Source organism: Anomaloglossus baeobatrachus, chromosome 4 (assembly GCF_048569485.1).
Source record: "Anomaloglossus baeobatrachus isolate aAnoBae1 chromosome 4, aAnoBae1.hap1, whole genome shotgun sequence".
NCBI lineage: Eukaryota > Metazoa > Chordata > Amphibia > Anura > Aromobatidae > Anomaloglossus > Anomaloglossus baeobatrachus.
In genome coordinates, this window is record NC_134356.1 from 597,791,820 (window position 1) to 597,802,436 (window position 10,617).

At 40.2% G+C, this 10,617-nt stretch overlaps 1 protein-coding gene across 2 annotated transcripts; it reads right to left on the reverse strand.

Moving 5' to 3' along the window:
* Positions 1-513: 513 nt before the first annotated feature.
* LOC142304118 (gastrokine-1-like) lies at positions 514-10,388 on the reverse strand. 2 transcript variants are annotated; one of them, XM_075346174.1, is made up of 6 exons: positions 10,325-10,388; positions 10,188-10,235; positions 8,618-8,755; positions 7,077-7,184; positions 3,357-3,486; positions 514-679 (listed from the first exon to the last, which is right to left on the reverse strand). In XM_075346174.1, the coding sequence occupies exons 1-6, from the start codon at positions 10,334-10,336 to the stop codon at positions 606-608; spliced, it is 510 nt and encodes a 169-aa protein (XP_075202289.1). In that variant the 5' UTR covers positions 10,337-10,388; the 3' UTR covers positions 514-605. The 2 variants fall into 2 exon arrangements, with proteins under 2 accessions (XP_075202289.1, XP_075202288.1); XM_075346173.1 differs by lacking the exon at positions 514-679 and adding an exon at positions 785-973 and having other exon boundaries at positions 10,325-10,387.
* Between the last annotated feature and the right edge of the window lie 229 nt (positions 10,389-10,617).

Genomic DNA, 10,617 nt, shown 5'->3' on the forward strand with positions numbered 1-10,617 from the left:
CACGTACTCCTGTTGTTTGACATCACAGGGCCATCCAACCTGTGTTACCACTGTGCACATTATGACCGTAATCTGGCACCATTTTATGCAATGATCATTATGACGTCCCAGTGTTTATCATTCACATTGTGACACCCCTGTGACTATTATACCTGTTTTATTTTGTCATCTTGGTCATTACAGCTGTACTCTAACATCACTGTCATGATATCTCTATATTCTCACATTATTATATTGTAGTATTGAAAATAGTAAAACATTTAAAGTTATCATAATAAATATTTTTTGCCCATGAAAAATGAATGTATTCTGTATTTCACTTTTTATTTGTTTTGTCATATTTTGTTTAGTTTTTTTTTTTTGTTTTTTTTTTTTTTTACAAATTGAAAAATAAAGAGGAAGTAGCTAACTTCTTTTCCTAAATGAGTTTGTTCATTAGTCAATGTAGCTAGCTGTCAGGGAATTGGAAAAGAAAATATTGAGAGTTTTTGGAATTATACAAAGAAAGAGACATTATCCCCTGAGAAACCGTTTTATTCCAGTGTTCAGCTTCATGAAGAGATTTGATAGTGGGATTCTCTGTATTTGACTTAAGAAAATTCATCTTAAAAGCAGAGGCTGATACCCAAAATGGTGATGGAGCTGGAGCTGCAGCAGACAGCGAACCCTCTGGCAGAACCTGAAAAGGGACGTCTGTTAGATTAGATTCTACGCAAATTCCTTCTACATCTCATTTTCATTTCTACTTTCTCATTGCATTTAATAAGGAGACACAAACAGCCGATAGCCACAGATAATATTTTATTTGATGAGATTTAGGGAAAATTGAAAGGATCCACAATTCAAATTAGTTTTCAAGTGTGTCCATTCAGTGGGCAGGGGTCGTGTGGACTGGCATCTTAAAAACAGAAGCTGATTCCCAAAATTGTGATTATGCTGTTGGTGTCGCAAAGGGCAAATCCTGCTTCGAAATCTGAAAAGACATTCTTGTTATAACTCAATAGTTCAATCACAGAATGTGGAATTTTTGTAGTGGAACATAAAGATGACAAATTCTCACTCTTATGCCGTGTCTGCCATAGAAACAGGGCAATACTATGGTATAGAGCAAGAGGGTAAAGAACAAACAGAATATAATCACAGTTTTTTCAGCGGGACTAGTAAACCTGCTGCCTCCATATTCCTGAGTTCTGTAAAACCCCGCCCCACCACTGATTGGCAGTTTTCTTCTTATACACAGTGTACACAGAAAGCTGCCAATCAGTGGTGCTGAATGTTCTCAAAAAAAATAAAAATATGGATCCCATTTTACTTTTGCTATAGGGTCTCTCCATTATCTGCACATAGTCGCTCACGTGGTTTCTCAAAACATTTTACGGTTATGTTTTTATTTCATTGTATATATATATATATAATACGAATAACAGTTTATTTTGTTAATAGATATGATAAATGTGCAAACTTTGTTTTCTAAAGAACGTCTACATCACTATAGTCAGATCCACACCCTATCGCAGGCAAGACTATCTGCTGCTTATTCCCTAATCTAGATCTCCTTCTCCTCTCCATCCGTAATTCTCCTATCCTATACAAATAAAGGGTTTGTCCATGCTAAAGTGATACGTCCGCAGTCATTCTATTGTGTCTGAAGACTTATGAATCCTCCCAGCGCACGCGCCGACTAGTGGATGCTGCCTCACTCAATACAAGTGTATGGAGTGGATGCATCTGACTAGTGGGCGTGGCCATAAAGTGGGCGTAGCCTTGTTCAATACACTTGTACAGAGTGAGTCCACCCCCACTCGTCGGGTTCTGGCTGGGAACATACATAGTGCACATTTGGGGTCACGTGACCGCCGTTCCAGGCTCAGAAACCAATGAATCCCCACAGTGCACAGAGCGTGCGCTTGGAGGATTCATAAGTCTGCAGCCACATAGAGTGTCTGCAGAATTATCACTTTAGACCGGAAAACCACTTTAAGCTGCATTTTTAATGAAAAGATTATGATGAATGGGTGGTTTTAAGAAAGTTTGTTTCACCATAATCTTTCAGTGTAAATGGACTGGCCTGATGGATGAGCAGAACGCTCGATTATTGGGTGAAATGATCTTTTGTGCCCGCTTTACTGTGGTATGCCTGGCTACTTAATGATCATCAGCAATTGTTTAGTGCTCCCGGTCAATCCGTGTAAGCAGACCCTTACATTCACCAACACCTAACGATTCCCCCAGTATTCCAGCTCCATCTCTATCTGACATGTCTAGAACAGCTTATTTTTTTCCATAACCCCTTGTATCTTAATTTCCTCCAGATTGTAAGCTTCTAAAGGGGGCTTCAAACGCTGCGACATCGCTAACGAGATGTCGTTGGGGTCATGGAATTCGTGACACACATCCGGCCTCGTTAGCGACGTCGTTGTGTGTGACAGCTATGAACGACCGTTAATGATCAAAATTACTTACCTAATCGTTGATCGTTGACACGTCGTTCAAATTCCAAATATCGTTGCTGTTGCTGGACGCAGATTGTTCGTCGTTCCTGCGGCAGCACACATCGCTATGTGTGACACCGCAGTAACGAGAAACATCACCGTACCTGCAGCTGCCGGCAATGCGGAAGGAAGGAGGTGGGCGGAATGTTAGTCCCGCTCATCTCCGCCCCTCCGCTTCTATTGGGCAGCCGCTTAGTGACGCCGCTGTGACGCCGAACGAACCGCCCCCTTAGAAAGAAGGCGGTTCGCCAGCCACAGCGACGTCGCAAGGCAGGTAAGTAGTGTGACGGGTGTTAGCGATGTTTTGCGCCACCGGCAGCGATTTGCCCGTGATGCACAACCAACGGGGGCGGGTGCTTTTACCAGCGACATAGCTAGCGATGTCGCTGTGTGTAAAGAGGGTTTAAGAGTATCTATAGTATTTTGTGAACAATGGTACTATATGCTTGTACCACCTGTGTCTGCAAATATTACTATGTGTTACGCTGGCGGACAAAGACAGCAAAGAGCCAATGTGCAATATATGGGCCCTTTGCAGTCAAATAACTCATAATGCACAACTCGACCTATTTGGAGGTAGAAATGGGCCCCCTGATTGTGCGGCTGTATAGGTTGCAGCAATAATATGACTACCCAGGAATTTTGTGTTACCACAATGTAAACTAATGCTCTATAGAACTGATGGCACCATATAAATCATAATAATGGGCATTATAATCAGTCTGCTTGTGGATCCTAAAATATAGTCATGCAATGAAATATTTCCATCTTGTAAATAAAAACTATCAATAAAAAAAATCCCTTTTGGGTCTTAATTTTTTTTCTCATTTTTTTACTATGATAGCAGAAAAGAAAGACACTTACTTGGCATCTGCATAGCGGTGTAGGCTGGCATGCCCTTGCACAGGGATTCAATGTGCTTGCCGTACTCTTCAATGTGAGCAATGGGTTTCTGGTTGATGGTGTAGGTCACCATCTGGTTGTTGGTTGGAACCTTTTAATATAATATACAAATGTTAAAAATCATTCACTAATAACAATTGTATCATATATTTCAATATATAGTAAAATGCTACAGTTGTAATAAATCAATTGATCAGAAGGTTAATATAGGGGTTAAATGCAAAAAAAAATGTTTAGTTCTAAAGAAGTAATTTTAGAATGTTAATGCACAACTCCAGAGTTTTTTTATTTCACAGCTGGAGTGGAGTCTCCTGCCCCGGCAACTCCAGTAGTTCATGCAGCGCGCCGGAGGTCATAGCTCAATACTAGTCTATGAGAGCCCCGTTCTGGCTTTCATAGACTTGGATTGAGAGCTTGTGATGTAATTTCTGACTTATGGCCAATCAGAAGTAGAGGTAGCAAGATGGCATCGTGAGACCAGAGTGGCATCAGTAAAAGGTGCAGACACCGGAGGGTAAGTATAAAAGTAGAGGTAGGGACCTTAGGTAAAAAGCACCTCTGCAGCGGTGAAAACCCCCCAATATGCTTAGTCACGGCTTTAGCTATATAGCTCTCCTGATTCACTATGTGCAGGGCAATGCAAGACCTTAGGTATCCATGGTTGCGACCATGCATATAGTGACAGTTAGTTGCTAGGGGTCTTAACCATGGATACCTAAGGTCCTGCAATTCCCTTACATGAGGAAAGCAACATAGTGAATCAGAAGAACTATCTAAGGCCGGTTTCACACATCTGGCTTTTTGCCGGTTTGCCGGATCCGGCGCTCTCCCATACAGTGACTACAGTACAGTGACAGCGCAACAAGCGCCGGTCACGTGCTGTCATGTGACCGGCGCATGTGACCCGGAAGTTACAGCGCTGTCACTGTACTGTATTGTCTGTACGGGAGAGGGCCGGATCCGGCAAACCGGCAAAAAGCCGGATGTGTGAAACCGGCCTAATAGTTCTAATTGGAGGTATTATTATTATTATTATTATTATTACACCTACTACATATGAGGATAGGATCTTGGAGATGGGAATAACCCCTTTAGCAGTTCTCTGTGAGGGTATTGTGAGGACCACGCCCAGTTGGCAAAAAAAAACACTACATCAACATACAGGCAAGTTGTGGCCGTATCTCCGGAACAGAGAGATGCAGGAACAAAATATAAATGGCAGATTGAGGAGACCATCAAATTCACCAGATATAAACATTATGGCAAGCGACAGGTCCGCTTTAAATTAGCATACTATGGAAGTAACACTTCAATCTCTTAGAAAGTCCATCCCGATGGCATTTAACACTTTGGGGACATCTACTGGTCGTATTTCAGTACTGCACTTACTATCCTGCTTCTATAAGAAGACTATTTGTTAGGCTTCCTAAGTGATTTATACAGTTTATATACTTTTGTTTTTTACTTTACATAACGATCATTATATCTTTCTATAGTTTTCATATTTGTTGTTCCTTATTTTTCGCTACATGTAGAATATTTATTGTTAAGTATAGCTTTTCAGCCGCTCTTCGGAGCCTTCTGGCAGACACAGAGGAAGCCTTGCCAGCAGCAGATTGATTACAGAATGATAAATGCTGGTCTGAATTTAAAGTGAAATTGAGAAGACGTTTATACATCACGGGAACAGCTCTGTCATTTGGCCACTTCGCTCCCCACCACAGACCCGGGCTATGGGAGAAGTATTTGGGGATCAGGGACTGTTTGGGTCATAGAGCGTGTACATATGTGAATGTTTTTATATGGAAATAAGCCACTCTCTCCGGCACTGGTGAGGTTGATGTCCCAGTTTGCCTTGTCAGCTCTTGGCAGGCACCTTGGCATGACTTACGCCTTCATAGCTGAGAACCTGAGGTTTTCCTGAGGCCATTAATAACCTGTTTTATTGCTTAAATGTGATGACTGTGTGTAAGCATCCGAAATCTTCAGGAATGTCTAATACTGAATTTAGGTAAACATATTTGACTGGACAAAGTACATTCATAAAGCTCTTAAAGGGATTGTTTCACCAGATTTTTGCCACCTAAGCTGAGATCAGCATAATACAGTGGAACCTTGGATTATGAACATAATTGGTTCCGGGAGTGCGCTCTTAAACCAAGTTACTTTTATATCAAAGCAAATTTTCCCATAGTAAATAATTGAAATGCAGACAATTTGTTCCACAACCCAACAATATTTACAGTATTTATACAACTTATTACAGTAATACAAAATAATGTACTGTATTCATATAAAATTATTACAGTACACTAATACAAAGCACTGTACAGTAAAAAAAAAATAGAAACAAATTAAACTGCACATTAGCTTCCAATAGAATTGTTGGTGTGCGGGAGGTACAGTATAAGCAATGTGCTGTACTTGTAAGCCGAAAGAGAGTACAATACTGTATCCAAAAATCAAATTGATAGAAATGCTATATAGTATATACTGTACTGTGCAATGGTATACTGTATACAGTACATATGGACAGAAAATTACCTCCAGAGCGGGTCAGAGTGCGATGAAAGGATAGAACCGCAAGTGTGCACGGTGGGAATTTGCTCTTATTGCAAAGCATTGCTCTTAAACCAAGTTGCAAATTTTTAAAAAGATTTGCTTGTCTTGCAAAACGCTCTCAAACCAAGTTACTCTTAAACCAAGGTTCCATTGTATAGGGGCAGAGACCCTGATTCCAGTGATGTGTCACTTACAGGGCTGCTTAGCATAATTTTTATAAAATCATTGTTTTATCAGCAGGAGATAATGTTTAGAGGACTACTTAGCTTGTTGTCAGGTAGTCCAACTACACCCTACCACTGATTGGCAAATTTCCGTCTATAAACAGTGTACACAGCCAATCAGTGATGTGGGCGGAGTTATACAGAACTCAGCATTCAGACAACTGGTATATCTGTAGCAGATAAAATAGTTTGTAATCAATACTGCAGGAACCAGTAAAGTAAGTGATACATTGTTGGAATCAGGGTCTCTGCCCCTACATTATGCTGCTCTACGATTGGGGAGCACAAATCTGGTGACAGATTCCCTTTAAGTATAAATGTAGCATGGGCAGTAAATTATTAATAATGTGTCTTGATCAGGGCAACAATTTTGCTAAGTCTTTGCTCAAGGAGACATCCAACCAGGTAGTGGACCTGCAGTTGCCAATCACAGCAATTTAGGATATCTTTTCTGCAATCTTTTCTGTTGCACTGTTTGGACATTCCCTATTCTAATTGTTAGTCTTAATTATCATGGTCACCTCATCGCAGAGGTCTCATTGTAGACAGTCCCATTATTTGCCCATTTTGCCTTCTACTGTCGCTATTAGGTTGTACCCAATGACTAAATCATTGTCCCTTGATATGACTGGACACTAGTGACCCTCCAAAGTAAAGATGATGAATTGGTGGTCTTCACCGGCCAGGACCCCATAGACCTGCTCTCGTGGATGTAAACCTTATAAATATCTCATACTTATACTTGAATGGTTACTGAATTGACCTCAATTCCACATTCAAACAATGGATTGAAAATTCTCTTCACCATATATTTTCCAATATTAAAATTCAAATCTTTCTAATTTGCTGTCATTAATTTGCTGACCACAAGGGTTATCTATTGGTATTCTTTTACCTTTTTGGTCTTGGCAATTTCACTGAGCTGCTCCATGGTGGGGAAATTTGGATTAATCTTGTTGACTACGCAGATCTTCTTGTTGTATAGTCTTGTAGCAGCAAATCCCTAGGATGTAAAAGAATACATATTTAGATGTAAGAGCAAGAGGATATTGCAATTTGCAACTGTTAGGATCAAAAAACATTTATACCCTCTATAAAACATATAGGGAAGGAGGGGCTCATTCAAGTGAAGGAACATTCTCATTTCCAGAGAGCAAAATATAGTGATGATTTGCTGCTTCTCGATCCAATATGTCAGTGATATGTAGAATATTCTCTATGTAACGTTTTGATTATAGTTATAGTAACCATATTTTTTTATAGCATTTCTTGTTTTGTTGTTACTCACTCTGGGTTATCTATCTCATCCCTCCTTCTGACTACAGGTAAATTGCACTTTGCTCTGCCCTCTGGTTCCTTAGGAGGTACATGAAACACTCGATGGCCGTTCAGGGAGCAAAGGTCTGAGTTGCCACCATTTTTTAGTTACTGCTTGTCATGCATCAGGATTAGAACCCTTAACCCTGTGCTTTATAGTCGGGTTATCTCTGGCAGTACATACATTATCTTTTCACTATTTTGTGATTGTTCTAACTCATAAGTTACAGTCAGTTCAAAGGCGAGTAACTAGACTACTACAAGGAATGGAGGTCTCCCATATGATGAGAGGTTGGAAAAGTTAGAGATGTTTAGCTTAGAAAAAAGACGACTCAGAGGAGATCTCATTTATATGTATAAATACATGTGTGGTCAATATAAAGGACTGGAACATGACTTATTCCTTCCAAAGACAATACTAAGGACCAGGGGGCACTCACTGCGAGTGGAAGAAAAGAGATTAGAACAGTCAGACTGTGGAATGCCGACCACAAGAGGCAGTAATGGCAGATACTATAAGAGCTTTTAAAAAAGAGCTGGATGATTTCCTCAGTACACAAACATTGTCGGTTATAAATTACTCAATGACAAAATGTATAATTGGTGGAGGAAAGCTGAACTAGATGGACCTAGGTCTTTTTTCAACCTATGTAACTATATAACTTTGTTATCTCTATCTATCCTCACTATATTGCACTATGCTCTGGTCTCTGGTTCCTTGGGAGGTATGTGAAGCACTCGATGGCCATTCAGGCAGCAAAGGTCTGAGTTGCCATCATTTAGCCTGGGGTTAGGGAAATTCTAGACAACACAGGTATCAATATGGACTGTGGGGTCTGAAAGTTCTAGTTTGTACAGGAACCGGCAGGGTCAGTTGCAGTTTTTCAGCGTTTTACCGTTTTAACGATCTTTCCTGTGTGAGTTGATTACACAATCATAACTGCTCAAATAAAACTATTTATTCTTCTGTTTTCACTATTACCGTTCAGCTTATGACAGCAATGTATGGGAAGGCAGCTATATGTCTTGACTTTGCTATGAAGATCCCCTGAATTCTAATCATGCTCCTGTCTCAATGTCTGCACCTAACAGACAAAAAGTTGAAATCACATATCTCACCTTTGCAAAGTCACAGACGGAGTCCCAAGAGTTCCAGCCATTCCAGTTGTTGATGTTGGCTATGTTGTCCTGGTTGTTAATGTTCACTTGCTGGTTAACATTGCCACCGTCATTGCCTGAATTATTAATGTTGACGTTCTGTAAGAAGTTAACTTAGAATTTAATGTGTTATACTTATTTCATTGAATTACAGTGTGACTTTTGCAAGTACATTAGTGTTTGGAACCAAAAACCTATGCTATATCTCAATCCTATGTATCTGTATGTTAACCAACAATTTTCTATGTAACATAACATCAACTGAAAAATCTTTGACAGACTGCAGTTCACATCACAACCATCGGATAGCTAAATATGGACACATGGAGCATTAACATCTCCTAAGGTGAGTTCACATGTACTGAAATCATCCGTTATCACAAATTCGTTAGATATCCGTTTCCAAAAAAAGTTATACAAACACAACTTTTTCGTCCATTGTTAAAGGGAACCTGTCACCGGATGTTTATAATACTCACCTAATGGTCGGTGCGGAGCCGAAGGGTCAGATAGGCATATCCGTTCTCCGGGTCACGCGCCTCCTCTTTCGGCCATCTTTGTCCTCCTTCTGAAGATAGTGTGGATGACGCGTCCTACGTCATCTACACTAGCCAACATTGAGGCACACTTTGATCTGCCTGAGCAGGGCAGATCAAGGTATTGTAGTGCGCTTGCACAGGACCTCAATGCCGGCTAGTGTAGATGATGTAGAACACGTCATCCACACTAGCTTCGGAAGGAGGACAAAGATGGCCAATAGAGGAGGCGTGGGACCCGGAGAACGGAGACACCCATCCAACCCTTAGTTAAGTATTATAAACATTCAGTGACAGGTTCCCTTTAATTAACGGATGTCGGCTCGATCCGTTTTTAACATGTGCAGTCTAGGAACAACGGATCCGTTAACGGATTGTTATTTATCATCCATTTGTAACGGATCCTTTAAGAAAACAATAGATCCATTACAAATACAAGTTCAACAGATGGCTAAATCTGTTAACAGATCTGTTGTCCAGAGACTCTCATGTTAAAACATCCGATCCAGCAGAAATCACTTTCCCAGCAGATCCGTTTTTACGGATGACTAGCCAGTGATCTCACGCCTCTCAATTTTGGATATTTTGGGCCAAATGCAAAGGTAAAGCAAGGCACATACATATAAATGAAAACAAGAGAACTTCAAAGCAAGCTTGACGATCTCTACTGAGAGCCAAGGGGATTAATTGGGATCCATGTAAAAAAAACAAAAACAAAACACAAGAATGATAATCATGAGTGCAGTATAAAAAGTGCATGGCTACATTTACGTTGCCATCATGGCTTACATTTTTATGGCATATATAACGGATCTATTAAGATCTAACATGACCAACTTGGATCTATTTTTTTAACTATCTTGTATTTATAATAGTGAAGGGTGAAAACATATGGAAACAGTTTGAAAATCAAGTAAAGAAATTCAAACTCTCTATAGCATTTCCTGCCATATAATAAAGCCGGTCCATACCCAACCGTACATCCCGCTACTTACGTCATCTGCTAGAGCTTGAGTCAGGAAGACTCCAAGGATGGTCGCAATCTAAACATAGGAACATATGAAAATATTACCAAACATTATACATTCAATGTCTTCTCTTTACATGAGAAACCTTTCATAAGTGTCCTCACCAGGAGTTTCATTGTGGATTCTTGTCTGGTGAAGAGCGATTGCAGCTGTAATGTAAAATCCCATTCACCTTATATATTTTATATACAAAATTTTATTTACCTAAGGAATGGCATCCAATTCCCTGTTTACTGTTCTGAGTGGAGTGCAGGCTCATTATCTGCGCGGGATCATGATAACACCACAGGAGGCTCTGCCCTTTTCTATGTGTCATTCTCATTAAAAATGCGTTATAGAAAGGGCACTGATACCAGTTGGTTCTATATACTGAAGGTGGGGACCAATAAACGTCAAT

Excerpts from the sequence above, each read along its gene's own strand:
- LOC142304118 (XM_075346174.1), bottom strand. Across the intron at positions 7,185-8,617 it reads CCGTCTGTGACTTTGCAAAG|GGATTTGCTGCTACAAGACT; the intron begins GTGAGATATGTG and ends TTTACATCCTAG. Across the intron at positions 3,487-7,076 it reads AAATTGCCAAGACCAAAAAG|GTTCCAACCAACAACCAGAT; the intron begins GTAAAAGAATAC and ends TTATATTAAAAG.